At 30.1% G+C, this 15,947-nt stretch overlaps 1 protein-coding gene across 8 annotated transcripts in view; it reads right to left on the bottom strand.

Annotated features, from left to right (window-relative positions):
- Positions 1–2,423: 2,423 nt before the first annotated feature.
- Positions 2,424–15,947, bottom strand: part of LOC129948361 (carboxypeptidase D) — a 33,405-nt gene continuing 19,881 nt past the window's right edge. For 4 of the 8 annotated variants that reach the window (XM_056059329.1, XM_056059332.1, XM_056059331.1 and 1 more), the window contains 7 exons: positions 15,562–15,894; positions 15,295–15,483; positions 9,170–9,210; positions 8,745–9,040; positions 8,499–8,675; positions 8,343–8,435; positions 2,424–3,443 (listed from right to left, as the gene is read on the bottom strand). In XM_056059329.1, coding sequence (XP_055915304.1) covers positions 3,294–3,443; positions 8,343–8,435; positions 8,499–8,675; positions 8,745–9,040; positions 9,170–9,210; positions 15,295–15,483; positions 15,562–15,894 — 1,279 coding nt within the window. In that variant the 3' untranslated portion in view covers positions 2,424–3,293. Of the gene's footprint in view, positions 3,444–7,788; positions 8,053–8,342; positions 8,436–8,498; positions 8,676–8,744; positions 9,041–9,169; positions 9,211–15,294; positions 15,484–15,561; positions 15,895–15,947 lie in introns of all 8 variants that reach the window. The other 4 variants (XR_008781862.1, XR_008781861.1, XM_056059333.1 and 1 more) reach the window with 4 other exon arrangements.

The following is a 15,947-nucleotide window of genomic DNA, read 5'->3' on the forward strand; positions in this document are numbered from 1 at the left end:
TACTTTCTCCAAAAAGATTGACTCCATTGTTCGGTGAGATGAAGAGATCACCTGTGGTCCTACTGCTGTGAAAGCCGTACTGTCAGTCACTAAGAAGCTTTCTGTTTTTGAGATATTTCTTGAGCTGATAATAAATCAGCGTTTGCATGACCTTGGCAAAAAGGAACGTAAGTGCAATCGGTTGGTAGTTAAAAGGTGAAGAAATTTCGCCTTTTTTGAGGACGGGCTGGACAAATGCACGGAACGATTCCTGAATAGTAGGACTGCTAGCGTTGAAGAACACCTCTTCAGAATAATAGCGGTACACCATCCGGACCCGTGAATTCATGTCTCTGAGGACTCGTGGCACAGTTTGAGGAGATAGAACACATATATAGTATACTTATTAGGGTCAGAGGTAAGAAACAAGTCATACTCCTTTGGGTGCTGCCTGGCCCAAATGTTGAAGCATTGAAGAATTGTGTACATTAAAACCACCCGTAGCAACAATTTCAGTGCGAGGATAGGACGGAACAATTCTTTGGATGGAACCAGACAAAACATCAAATAAATAAGAAGTTGTGACTCTGTCTGGATAAAGGCTGCTATAGAGGAAGCAATAGTGAATGATGTGCTTATTTACGGAAAACTTTAACCTCATAAAAATAAAATAAGAATTGGTGCAAAGACAATATTGTAGCAAGAGTAATATATGTATATGGAGAGGCAGTGGTGGAAAAGAATATTGGCAACAAGCTACACCCTTCAATACGAAATTGAGCTGGATTGGAATCCTCACCTACTTGAATTGCACTTAGTGCCAAAGCAGCTAGCCTGTGTGAAATAGTATGGACGGCGGTATGCCAACATAATTCTTTCTCTAAGCTTATGAATGTTTCAATAATGTACTCTGAAATTTCCATGACGATAAAATGATTTGTCAGCTCTTCAGTAACAAGAATAAGATGTATAAATGACATGCATAAATGGATACTCAGAGTTAACAAAGAACAAGTCTCTCATCTTTTTTGATTTTCAATGGGTTAGATACATAAGTCAATTTATTTTTAATCTAGATCTGTAAGAACTTTTTAAATACTTCAATCTGATTTTTTGTATGTGTTTTTTCTTTGGTTTCAAAATATTAGAGTTGTAATCCACATTTTCTATTTTAAAAAGTTTCTTTTTGTAAGTTGTTTTTTTTTCGAAAACGTAAATTTGATTTTTCAAACATTTCGTCAGATGCCAAAAACGTGCAGCATACAATTTTTTTAAAGCTGAATCCATCCATCGTTCGTAAAACATGTAAGATTACAAACATTTGTATTTAATATTTTCATTTATTTTAGAAAACGATGACGACGTCATGATGTGAAAAAAAGATATAATTGAAGTTATAGTCGAAGGAAAAAGGTATATTGAAACGTCTTAAAATGTCAACATTTTTAATTTCACAAAATGGACCAATAATTACGAAATGGAATTTAAAAAAAATAATTTTTAATTAAAAGAACAAAATGTCGGAATGTGAGCAAAGTATTTTATAGTTTTATTAGAAAAAGCATATTTTCATCACTGAAAATGAATAAATATGAATTCAAATTGTAATTGAAATAGGTACAGACTATTTTTTTTGTAAATTAAAACATTTATAAAAAATCAAAGAAATATTTATAGAGTTTTTTTTAACAGTTATATTTTTGTCAAAAGTGGTCGTATTTATGGTAAATCTTAAAGTATTTAAACAATTGTATCTTTTGATGTTGCTATAAAAATAGATGATTTATTAACCAGGATGTGCCGCACAGCTGCTCAAAGAACATGGCCGTGTGATGTTGGGGTGGGATAACCTCGGAGGGTAATATTAACTCTCCTCACTTTTTTAAGGATAACAAACGGTATCATCACAACACCAAGACACTTATCAGCTTCGCGAATGTTTGTTTGTGCAATTTTAACGACATGATAGAACGTAACGGCCGTCTAGTTTACTGCTCAAGAATCCCCCCACCGACGAGCTAACCTTTGGCAATGGAAGCATGCCGCGCAGTAGGAATACTTGACACCCATCTATATTTGCTACCGGGTAGTTGTAGAGTCTCTGTAAGCTCTAAGGCTCTCTGATAGTGTACCGAGTGGCTGGTCTTTGGGGTTTTAAATGTTTGTTCTTATCCCTCACACGACAACATCTCGTAAGAAAAAAATAAAGCCAAAACGTTCTACAAACTGAGAATACATGATAAGGCTTTGGAGTTTGGCATATTAATTCCAGACTAAATGGCACAGAAACTTAAGCAAATTTTTAATGTGAGCATACGATTCTACGATATTTATAAAAATGTTTTACTGTTCTCGAGAAATATGCATCAATCAAAAATATTTACTTTTATTTTATGTACATTATTTAAAATCAAAAGATCTAAAATTAAAGTAAATAACGCATCAAAGATTAATTTTATATTTATTAGCAGAATATTTAGTTTACTTTTTACATTTTCCTAAATCGGTGTCTCAATTTTGTAATTTTGTATATGAATAAACATCACTATTGGTATTATTTTTATACAAGGTACAATAGTAGGTTTATTTAATTTCGATGTAAAAATTAAAAATAGAATTAAGAAAAGCAAGAAAAACGAAAATTAAAAACAAATTATTTTATTATTGTCTTCTAAAAAGTTAATTTTATTATATAAAGTACAATTATAAAAAAATAAAACAAAAGTAAAACAATAGATAACTTAATATTTATATGAGATACATTTACATTTTTTTTAATTCATGATTGATTGTGCTCCATTTTTGTAGCTTATTTTTCTATTGAATTTTAAATACATATTATTTTTAATTACATAAATAAATATTTTTTATTTCTATATTAACAGCGCAAAAATGTAATTTTTCAAATAAAAAAATTCACCACTTAAAATTTTTGAAGGCAGTGATTATTCGGAATTCCTTTATTTTTTCGTTTGCTTTATTCGAATACCATTTAAGTAACCTGTGATTAAGCAAAAAGCACATTCTTTGTTTTTACTTTTTTTTTCAAATTGTGTTTGAATATTTAAAATTAAAAATTTGTTTTTTATTCTTTTTTTTTCAACATATGGATTTTGTATGGAAAAATAAATAATGGAATTTTTGAAGAATTTTTATTTTAAATATATTTACACACTCATCAGTCACATCAGAAAATAGATACACTAGAAATAATTGTTTGAAACTAAATAAACGAAGGTAAATGCAATCAATGAAATAATTAATAGAAATGATATTCTTAGATCTATGAAAAATAAAAGTCACAACATCAACAATCAGCCAAATATATTTGAATAGAGTGTGTTGAGACCATTACTAATCGATGAGAAGATTCCGCCATCGGTATAGGAAGGTGGAGGTCCTGGACGATAGAATTGGGATTGTGGAATCGGTCGATAGAAGGGTGTTGCTGATCCTTCAGTTCTCTGTATAATATATATTAATGTTGATTAAAATGTTGAAGGTTTATTTTTATATAAGAATCGTAAAAAAAAAATAACTATAAATTTAAAAAAAAAATAAAAGGAGAAACCATTATTATTTATGTAAATAAATTTAAAAAAATGCTGATTTAAAAACTACGAACAAATATATTTCCGTATGAAATTTATACGCACGGCACAACTTTAAAACAGAAGTGTAGTATTTTCAAAAATGGAACGTATCAATAACATTGCGTTTAAAATCTGAAGGCTTACAAATATGTCTTTTTTTAAATACATTTTCAAAATAATTAAAACAAAATTATGTATTTTCTTGTTTTTGTATTTAATCTAAGCATACATTATAACAGCATTTTTGTATATATTATATAGTAGGACCCTGAAATTGGCCAGTTCCTGATTGTTTTACACTTCAAGAAATAGTTGAAAAATTCTGCAATTAATTATGAAAAGAGTAAACAAAGGGTTGGAATGAGAATTTGTTCATATGTAATATCTGGAAAGTTGCTTTTGCAACAAGTTGGATAGTTGTCGACTTCAAATACAAACTTGGATTAAAAACTATATTTTGACAATAATATAGTTTTTGTTCTAAACGTTCGTCTTCCAGAAGTTTATACATACTCGTATATTGTTCGGAATATACCTTAAACCTGGAAGCTCTTAGGTTTTCAATAAGTTTTGGTGAAACATTTTCAGACTTAAAGTTAACACAAGTATCTAATAGCTGATTGGTCAGCTGCCAAAAAATTACTTTAGAGTTAAGGTCAATTATTGGAAAGTGGACTGGAAAAATAGTCAAGAAAAGTATCCATAGCTATCAAGTTTAGTCTATATATTTGCGTATGGCACTGAAAGCTGGTCCTAGTTTCTCACTCTACCGAAAGCTGAACTTCATAATTGTGTGATTTATTTATTTAAAATATAGTCTTAGAGGGTTCCTTGTAAAATTGTAATACTAATAATATCTGGTATTGGTAGTGGACTGATAACCAACATTTCTTTATGTAAATGTGTAGCAATACGCACCATAATATCAAATTCAACCGTTTGGAAGGTTTCTTTTTGTCAGCCGTGTCCGGGGGAAGTGTTCAAAAATGATACTTTTTCAGATTTTGAGTAATACAAAAAATCGGAAACAATCCCGTGATTACGAAAAAATGTGTCCAATCTGTTTCAATTTCAGCCTTCTGCTTCTCAGGCGTATTTTAATCTTTTGCAGATCCGTTTTTCCAACCTGATTTTTTGGTACATTATTTTTTTGGTTATATGCATGTTAGAGGAAAAAACGTGTCTGACAAGCAAAAGTGTCAAAGTAAAACGTCTATTTCATTTTTATAATTAAGGGCTTTTTTCTGACGTTTTAATGTATCACTCATGTGGTTATCATTTCTACATCACATTCGGAAAAAACGACCGTGAACGGTCATCCCCGAACACGTCTGAAAATACATTCACATCTTAGCTCACTCCACTGCCTATGGTTCTATGTCCATAAAAGTTTCGTTAGAATAGAAAACATAACATATTATGGATTTGTAACTTGTGCAAGGACATCAACTGAAGGCTAAAGTGAGTGAAGTAAAGTTCCAAGTTTGAAAAATCTATAAAAAAAGGTAGGATGGTCTAAATGTGTTTAAAGTACGAATTAACTTATTTTGTCTGAACCTGCTCATTTTAGGGTATTTGTTCAACTTTCATTTGTGAAGCTGTGATCATTTGACAAGTAAAAAGTACGCCATTTTTTAAAATGGAACGATGCACGATTCAATACCACATTGAAATTCACTACAATATTGTGTTTAAAGTTTTGCATAACTTAGGGCTCTTATTAAGCAATCAATTAAATCAAAGGGAATAACTTTTGAATGGAATTTGATTGGAAATCACTTAAAAAATTGTTTTGATAAAAAAAAAACAATTATTGCACATGTGTTTTTTCTTATAATTGTGTTTTTCTGTTTTTCGGACGGTAATAGATTTCCTGAAGAGATAATTCGTTTATGTGCAAAAAAGTAACGAATCGTTCATTGATTTATGTTTCAATTTAACACAAATTGAAATTTGTTTCAATGATAGAAATTTTCATTGATCGCTATAAACGACTTGTCAAAAAAATGATGACAAGCAATAATAACTACATATAACTGGCCTTTAGAGGACTTTTTGGTTGTCGTGAAATACTTTCTGGCCCGGTAGAAATGCAACTGGGGTGTAAAAACTTTAGCTTCTGAGACAAGATTGATGTGTAGAACCAATGTCATGTGTATCGTACAAGAAAAACTTTCGAGTATTTGAATATAATAGAGAGGTTGAAAGGGGGTGTCGGAGCATATTGGTATTGAATTCCTGAATATTGCAATGGCTGGGAAAAACTGAGTGTGGTAAGGCATTCCACATTCTTGTAGTACGGCTAAAGAACGAATCTCTGTACTTGATATTACGACCAAAAATGGGATCGATGGTATACTGATGAGCATTCCTAAAAGCGCGAGTATTACGGTTGAACTGTTTAAGGGGAGGAATGCAACTAACTTTTTCTGCCCAAACATTTTTGGTGCCTTTGGGGCATTGCAGTATTTTTTGCCGTAATTTTTGTTCCGCAGTTGGATTGGCTTTAAAACAACGGAAACTTACGTTCTTGACATTAATAATCTCTTAACAGCGTTTTCCTTAGGTCTGATGTTTTTAACCCCTTTCGGGATAAAAAATCTCATTCCCAGGAGAATCAAGCTTGGGATCATATCTGCGATGGCATCAACGTCACTATCGATCGAGGAAGCATAGGGCCCAGTTAAAGATCTAAAATAATTATTGAGATCGTCCCAGTTGGCTTTTTCGTATTGCCAAACGGTTCTTCTAGGAGCTCTTTCCTTACCTGAGCAGTTTTGACACGAGAAATTTGCAGTTATAACATAATGGTTAGATGTCCCTAGAGGAGAAAGAACACTAATAGTGTAATTACCAGGGTCAGAGGTAAGTCACAATTCAAGAGTGTTTTCTGCTCGACCTACCACGTCCGATATTCGAGTGGGCTCGTTGACCAGCTGAGGTAGGTGGTTCAACTCAGCGAAGATCTCAGAACATACTCCTTCGGATGTTGTCTGGCCCGAATGTTGAAGCCATGAAGAATTGTGTACATTGAAATCGTCCGTAATAACGATTTCAGTGCGAGAATAGGACGAAACAATTCTTTGAATGGAATCAGACAAAGCATCAAATTCACGAGATGTTGATACTCTGTCTAGATTGGAACTTCGATTAAGGAAACAATAGTGAGTGATTTGCTTATTTACGGACAATTAAATCCATATATAATTAAAAAAGGAATTGGTGCTAAGACCATACTTTGGTAAGAGCTGATAAGCAACATCATTCCTAATGTAGATGCCGAGGCCATGGTGGAAAAAGAATAAATTCCTCGTCGATTGTTGGAATTAAGGCTATTAATTGTAATAAACTTAAGAACTTAAGACGTATTTGGATTGAATACATTAAGTTCATCAAAATGATCCAGTAAGTCCCATTTTCACAGAGGCTAAGTTAATAAGATGAATTGTCCCATTTGGGGCTCTAAACGTCTAACGTCTATGATTGGTGAAGTTTTCGAGGACATATGTAGTTAATGGAAAATTGGGTAGATTCAGACGATGTTAGGGACTTAAAGGTAGGAATAAGGTCAGCTGCCAAAAAAATTGCCTTTAAGTTAAGGCAACAGTATAGTGAAGTTGACAGCAAAAATCTCATTAGCTGTCACGTTAAGCCTACTTGTATCAATGTTACAGGTGATCTTATTTTATAATTCAACTGAAATCTGAACTTAATTACTCTGTTCTTTGCTAATTTTCGGCATAATTCAATTTAATGTTTTTGTAAAATTGGAAAAGGAAAAACTTATATTTGTTTAAAATTCAAAATACTAGTCTTGATGGATCTGAATGTTGCCTAAGAAGTGTAGGTAACTAAAGTTTAAGAAAACAAGCATTCAAAAGAAACAAACATTTCAAAGCTAAAATTTTCTAGTAAAAACTGTCTTGTCCATTTTGGCAATGTAATACCATAAAGATGCTTCATCCGTGGCTTCAATTTTAAAGTTGTGTGTTTTTTTTAAAGGTTTTGAAAAAAGAAGAAGTTATCCAAAGAGTATGCAAGGAAAAAAATGTTATGTACGAGTATATACAAAAAGGGTTTTCTCGCTCCCATTTCCATATATTATGTAACTAAAATAGCATTACCATTCGCGTTGTTATGAGAACGTGGATTTTTACAATTACAATTTATATAAACAAAAAGAGGAAGGAAGAAAAAAGATGATTAAAATACTTACAACTATTATAAATAAATACATGCTGCTGCAATACACCACATGCTAAATTACAATTAATTTTTTTGATTTTTGTTTTGGTTTTTGTGGATTGATTATAGGTAGAATTTGTTTTGCTTTTTACACTAAAATAACTTGTGTCTATAATATTAGTTGGGGCGTTTGTTATTGTTTTTTTTTTAATTATTAATTAGCTACTTAGTCGGATGGGAAGATGATTGCATGAGAGTCAGCGGGATTTCTACTCCGGATTGTGCTGGAAATTGGCTGAAAATAACAAAATTGGAGGAAAAAAGAAAGAAAAAATCTACATTATAACCATTAAAACCGACCAATCACCTAGGGGAAGATTTTTATTCAATTAATAATTTTTGTTGTTATTTTCTTTCTTTTTGTTTTGATTCTTTTTTGTTTTTATATAAAATTATATATATGTCTAACGCTAGATGGCGGTGTGATTTCAAGCCTTTTTAAACATGCTTTGGTTATTTATAAAATTATTTTGGAAAACTATTTGAAGAAAAAGAATTATATCACAGAAACAAATCTGGGAGTACCTTTGCTGGCTGAAGTGTTACATTCAAGAGTGTTGGATGCTGTTCAACGACCATAAAGTCAATTTCACGTGGGGCGTATCCATCAGCAAAAGCCTGCAATTTAAACGAAAGAAATTTTAAGAATCCATAAAACAAAAAATTATACTACTCTTATACTTCTAGTTTGTAATAACCGGGCATCAGAATCCTCCAGAACTCTCCATATTTCGTCGATTGGAATCCTACATCACGACCCTTGATCTTCAATGACGCTCTTTCAATTGGTGCCCCAGTTGGATCCAGGACGAATCCTTGTACCCCTCGGTGTGCTTCGGCAAGGAATTTAATCAATGACTGAAAAGCAAGAAATACAAAAAAAAAACGAAAATAGCTTCACACAACACAATTCTCTAAAAATCTCACCAATTGATTATCCTCCCAATATTTTCTCAACTCAAATGCTGGAGGAAATTTACAACATGAAATTTCCAACGTCACCTCCATGCAGCCATACCAAACGTAGTTATAATCTTGCATGCCTCCAGTTAGCGGATACCATGCAGCGCCATTTGTGATGCCATTCTCAAATGCTGGTGTCGCCGACTTACACGCTACACCGCGAGACATTTTAGCATGATTATTCGCATAGACCAATGACAAATGTTTAAAGACATCATCGTCTGGTGTCAGGGATGGAGCTGACGAATAGGTTTGGAACACTGTGCCCAGGGGACATGTTGGCAAAAAATTAAAAAAAAAATAATGATTAAGAACAACCAGGATAACATATAATTGATAGGATATTAAATAGCTCAGTCATGCGTTCGGATACAGATAACGTTACTCACTCGCGCATAATGCTGACGATCGACAAATTCCTTTTAGCAGCCATATTGTTAGAAAACACAAATATTTTATTTTTTCAATTTAAAAAATTATATTCAATTGATAAGTAATGTAAAATTGGAGCAACTTTCTGTCTGCGAAAGTTTACAAGCTGAATTGATTTATTTAAAAAATAAATCTAATGGGGCGTTGTCATAGAGAATTACTAAAGTCGTGATTTCTTGATCTTTAGTTTAAGGCTTGTTGATTAAATAAACATAGCTCTTATTCATAGTCAATTTTCCTGATGATTAGTAAAACCCCAGCTTAAGGTTGTATTTTACTACAATTATACTTCAAATAACAGGTCAAAGCAAAAAAAAATATTGTTATATTTTCGAACTTGTTTCTTCATCGAAACGATATCATTCCTAAAAATTCTTGTCGCTTAATTCAAATGAATTGAACCGTGTTTTGTATATTTTTAACTTCCCATAGGAAGTTATTGTAATGGGTCCGATTTGTCAAATTGAAAATTTTGACATTTCTCGACGTTTCAAGGTCCCTAGAGTCGAAATAAAAGATTTTTAGAAAGATGTCTGTGCGTGCGTGTGTACGTACGTTCGTACGTCCGTACGTCCGTACGTCCGTACGTTCGCGACGTTTTTTCGTCGTCCATAGCTCAAGAACCAGAAGAGATATCGACTTCAAATAAATTTTGTTATACAGATAATAAGGCAGAAAGATGCAGAAAGGGCTCTCAAGAAAATTGCGTGGGTCGTTTTCTTACCATAGCAGTTTAAAAAAAAGGTGAAAATTTTGGTAAACCCTAAATATCTTACGAACCAAAAACACTAGAGACTTGAATTAAATTTTATATAATGAACTGTAACGTGATCTCAAAGAAATATATTTTTTGAAAAAAAACTATCTAACAGTTTTTTTTCTAAATCAAAAAAACTGAAAAAAAAAAATTTGTCACATCCTAAATTTAACGACTTACATATGATTTCATCTCCAAAACAATTTTGAGCAACGAAGAATAATGTTTTTGAAATCTGATAAAATTTTGAGAAAAATCAAATTGACAGTTTTTTTATAAAAAATAAAAACCTAAAAAAAAATTATTAAAAGTTGGTAAAAATTGATTTTCGACTCAAATATCTTTTCAAATCTTTGAGATATTGGCTTTAATTTACTTTTATCTTTCAAAAAATATTGTTGTCAACATTCAGTAAAATTTTGAACAAAATCTAATTGACAGCTTTTTTTTATAAAAAATGAAGAACCGAACAAAAATTAACAAAAGTTGGTAAAAATTGAATATGGATTCAAATATCATTTCAAAAACTTGAAAGTTAGACTTCAAACTTATTTTATCTTATAAGAAATATTGTTTTAAGCATTCTGAAAGATGTTGAGAAAAATCGAATTGACAGTTTTTTACAAAAAATAAAAACCTAAAAAAAAATTAATAAAAGTTGGTAAAAATTGATTTTCGACTCAAATTTTTTTTTTAAACTTTGAGATATTGGCTTTAATTTACTTTTATCTTTAAAAAAATATTGTTGTTAACATTTAGTAAAATTTTGAAAAAAATCGAATTGATAGTTTTTGTACAAAAAACTAAATACCTAAAAAAAAATAACAAAAGTTGGTAAAAATTGATTTTCGACTCAAATATCTTTTCAAAACTATAAAATATTGGCTTCAAACTAATTTTATCTTATAGAAAATATTGTTTTCAACATTCTATAGAATTTTGAAGAAAATCGAATTGACGGTTTTTTTACAAAAAATAAAACTCTAAGAAAAAACAATACTAAAACTTGGTAAAAATTTACTTTCGACTCAAATAGCTTTTCAAAAATTAAAAATATTGGCTTCAAACTTATTTTATTTTACAGAAAATATTGTTTTCGATATTCAGTGATTTTTATATAAAAATCCAACAGTCCGTTTTTTCATAAAAAATAAAATCTATAAAAAATAGTACGCAAATTTGGTAAAATTGATGCTAGTACATATAGACAAACTTTTAAGCAAGACAAATCGACAGACGGGATGGGAAGTTATCAGTGTGGGTCGCATTCCAGCCTCTTTTTTCTTTTTCTTGGTGGCATATTTCGCAAGACATCAAAAAACTAAAATCCACTAAGAAAACCCTATCTTCTTCAATTGCGGTATCAATCGACATTTTATTTGATATAATTTACTTTTTTCAGCTTTTCAATTCACAAACAAAAATCAAATATGACATTTGGTTGTGATAATAACAACATAAACACAGCAACTGCTATTTTTATAGGTAAACCACAGGTAAAACTACGGTTTAAATTTATTTATAAATAGCCTAAACTCTGGACTTGCTTAGTAACAACTTAGCAAGAGTTTAACATCTATGAATATGCCCCAATAAATTTTAACTTTAATCAAAAATTGTGTTGAAAATCTAATTTTTATTTTGAACTCAGTTCACCTCATATTTAAGTGAAATTGAATTAAATTGTTCACTAAAAATCATAAGATAAATATATTATTGAAAGTCTCCTTAATACAAATGCTATAAGAGTCTACTTAAGGTCAGATTGTTTATTGACAAATTAATTTATTTACGCGAATTTTTTAATAGAAAATGTTAGTTTTTTTTAAGTTATCTTATAAAATTGGTTCTGCTATAAATTGTAAAGCTTCTCATCTATGAAAATTGTATGCACAGCTTAGTAAATGAAGTCTATAAAAGTTCATTAAGATGTCACAGAACTGAAGTAAAAACATAACATATTTTTCTCAAAAAGTATGAAGAGTAATTTTATACTATGGGTATTTTTTGTTTTAAAGGCTAAAATTATTGCATAGAATCTTAACTCACGTGATTCTTAACAAAAATTAGTTTTTTTCCTACGAGAAAATAAATTTAAAGTGATCCAAGCCAAATCTTGAGATATCAATTAAAATTAACCAAAATTTTAATATTTAAAGAAAATGAAAATAAGCTGCATTTCTTAAGTGTCAGTTTGTTTCTATTTTCTCCATTTTTAAACTGTGTTTTTAGAATTTGAAAACTTTCAATTGTTTCTTTTAAAATTAAATTATTCAGAAACTTTAAATTTTTCTTTGGGTTACCCTATTTCGTTGTCCATTTCTCAAGACCCTGTAGACATGTTGGCGTTGGTTAAATTTTGTTTTACTGATAATTACATCGATAAATGCAGAAATGACTTTGAATAAAATAAAAAAGGAAACATTTCGGTTCAGCCCAAATACCTCACGAGCCGATATCGCTAGCGACTTTAATTAAATTTTGAATTTTATTATGTGACGTGATGCTAAATAAATATAATTTTAAAAAATTAAATGTATGAACGTTTTTTTTTTTATGAGTCAATAAAACCCGAAAAAAAAATGTCACCATGTTATCAACCAAAAATTTTTTAGACATTATTTCCGGAATATATTTTTGAGACAAAAAATAACATTTATGAAATCGGGTAGAATTTTAAGAAAAATCTAAGAAACGGTTTTTTACAAACAATGGGAACCTTAAAAATAATACACAAAGTTAGTTAAAATAGATTTTTGACTCGGATATACTTTCAAAAAAGAGCCCACACCGTCTGTCGATTTTTATCTTGTTTAAAAGTTTGCAGATTTTCGTGCTCTGTTAAAAAAGTTGTCAGTTGAATTATTCTATAAAAATTAAAAATTACCAAAAATATTTTGCATATGATGAAATAGTTTGATTTTAAAATCTATTTTTATGAACGAGATTTTTAGTCGAAAACGAATCTTACTGCCATTTCTTTAAAATTTGTATTAACTTCCCACAGGAAGTTATTGTATTGGGTCCGATTTGTCAAATTGAAAATGTTGAGAAATCTCAACGTTTCAAGGTCCCTAGAGTCGAAATAAAGGATTTTTGGAGCGACGTTTGTGCGTGCGTGTGTACGTACGTACGTACATACGTACTTCTGTACGTCCGTACGTTCGCGACGTTTTTTTCATCGTCCAAAGCTCAAGAACCAGAATAAATATCGACTTCAAATAAATTTTTTTATCCAGATAAGCAGAAAGATGCAGAAAGGGTTCTCAAGAAAATTGCGTGGTTGGATTTTTTACCACAGTAGTTTTAAAAAAAGGTGAACATTTTCGCTTACCCTAAATATCTCATGAACCAAAAACGCTAGAGACTTGAATTAAATTTTATAATATATATTGTAACGTGATACAAAACAAGTATATTTTTGTAAAAAATCCAATAAACATTTTTTTTATAAATCCACAAAAACTGAAAAATTTATGAATACGAATTCATTTTATCTCCAAAACAATTTTGTGCAACGAAAAATAAAATTTTTAAAATCTTTTAATTTTTAATATCTTTTCAAAACTTGGAGATATTAGCTTCAAACTACTTTTATCGTTTAAAAAATAATGTTTTCAACATTCATTTAAATAATACTAATACTAAAACTAAAAATTTACTTTTGACTTAAATAGCTTTTCAAAAATTAAATTTTTGTCTTCAAACTTTTTTTTATTTCACAGAAAATTCAATAGTTAAGTCCGTTTTTTCATTAAAAAATACAATCTTCAAAAAATAGTACACAAATTTGGTAAAAATTAATATATTTGGTTATTGATATCTCTCAAACTAATTTCATTCATCCAATTTGCAAAAATTTAAGAAATGCTACTAAAATTGGTAATAATTTGTTTTCCACTAAAAATAAATTAAACAAAACTAAATTTTAAAACTAAACTTTTTCTTTATATGAAAAATTGTTAAGAATAATTTTACTGACAACTTTTGTAACAGAACACGAAAACCTACAAACTTTTAAGCAAGACAAATCGACAGATGGGATGGGAAGTTATTAGTGTGGGTCGCATCCCAGCCTCTTATTTCTTATATAAATAAATTTAAATGGCATGAATGAAACTAATTTGAAGTCAATATCTTCTATTTTCCAAGAGATATCGAGATCCTTACATCAATTTTTAACAGTTTTGTGTTTTGTGTACTGTTTGTTGTTGGATTTAATTTTGTATGAAAAGAAATTACTTAATGTGGAAACAATATTTTCTGTGAGATAAAACTGGTTTGAAGCCAATATTTTTAATTTTTGAAAAAATATTAGCGTCGAAAATCAATTTTTACAAATTTTTAGTAATGTTTTTTGTTTTGTTTTTATTTTTTATGGAAAAACCCTCAATTCGATTTTTCTCAAAATTCTACCACATGTCAAAAACGGTATTTCTCGCTGCATACAATTATTTTAAAGATACAATTATTTTTTTTTTTTGTAAAATATTCAAGATGACAAATATTTGTTTTTCAATTTTTTGGTTTTGCAAAATAATATTGCTAACTATAAGTTGAACTGAATTTTTATAAAAATTCACTAGACAACTTTGTTTTATAACAAAGAACTGATTAGAAGTGGTTTTCCACTCAAATGTTATGAAAGGAAGGAAAGGTATTGATTTAAATTTATTTTATCTCACGCAAAATATTAATATTTCTTAAAATTGAACGACAGGCACGGATTCGAAGTTATCAGTGCGAGTTGCCATTTGTCGAAACATTTGTTTCTGTAGAATCCAATTCTTTGGTTTTTTGAAAGTAGCGCTAATTTACGTGTTCCGAATATTTTCAAAAAGGACTTTTGGAAACTGTCGAATTAAAACAAGTTTGACCTAAAATACCAAACAAAAAACAATGCTATCAAATTAAATTGATTATATTTTATGGAATATGACATCATAGTGCCAGTTTAAGAAAAACTGAAGTGACAGTAATTTTTTCATAAGCTAACAATTTTTTTTAAATCTGTCACTCGAAGATCTTATACTAACAAAAAACTATACTATTGTATACTGTGCCTCAAAATGTTTGTTTTAAAGTATTTTTATACCTGAAATTCTATTACAAAAATGGAAATATTCAAAGTCCATAATTTCTTCATTTCCTTAAAATTATTCGCGTAAAAAATGCTTTAGAATGAATAAAGCCGATATTTCATTTGTGCAGTGTTTTAAAGTAAGACCGTTTTCTAGTCTTCCAAAGTTTCTCAGAAATAAATTATTTCTGACAAGGAGCACGAACAAATAATCAACATACAAAAAACTTTTATATTTATACTTACTAGAATTTGGTGTGTTATCATAAGGATAGCTTGCGACTAAAGCCCCTCCGTGAAGACTGCCACTCAAAACAAATTGTATTTTGGAAATCCAATCTTTAACAGCATCAGTTTCTGGCTGTCCACGTTTGTTATTCTGCTTAAAATAATCCGGGAAGTTACGATTTAAATCAAAACCACGTGAATTGTATCTTAAAAGAAAAAATATAAAATCCTCTTGTGTCTTAAGGAAACAAAATTACCACAAAATAGAATAAAAGTTCAATTACCTTCCTTGGCCACCATCACAAGTACCCTCTTTGGAAACTGCATAACCATCAGGATTCATAGATGGTAATATATGGATTCTGGTATTATCTAACAACCATTTAACATACGCATCCGTATTATATCCTGAGACAAAGTATTGAATCAAATGCAGTAGCATTTCCCTGCCAACTGGCTCATTGCCGTGTATATTGCCAACATATTTAACATCTGGCTTGCCGACCATGTGCTCGTATGGTGACGCAGAAACAACCATTACCCAAAGGTCACGGCCTTGAATTGATTTCCCGATTGAATAAAGCGCTGTTAGATTTGGATATTTGGCACTTGTTGCTCTAAAAATATGACAACATGTTTTTCCAATTTCAATCTTTCCTAAAGAAACTTA

The sequence above is a fragment of the Eupeodes corollae genome, chromosome 2 (genome assembly GCF_945859685.1).
Source record: "Eupeodes corollae chromosome 2, idEupCoro1.1, whole genome shotgun sequence".
Classification (NCBI taxonomy): Eukaryota; Metazoa; Arthropoda; class Insecta; order Diptera; family Syrphidae; genus Eupeodes; species Eupeodes corollae.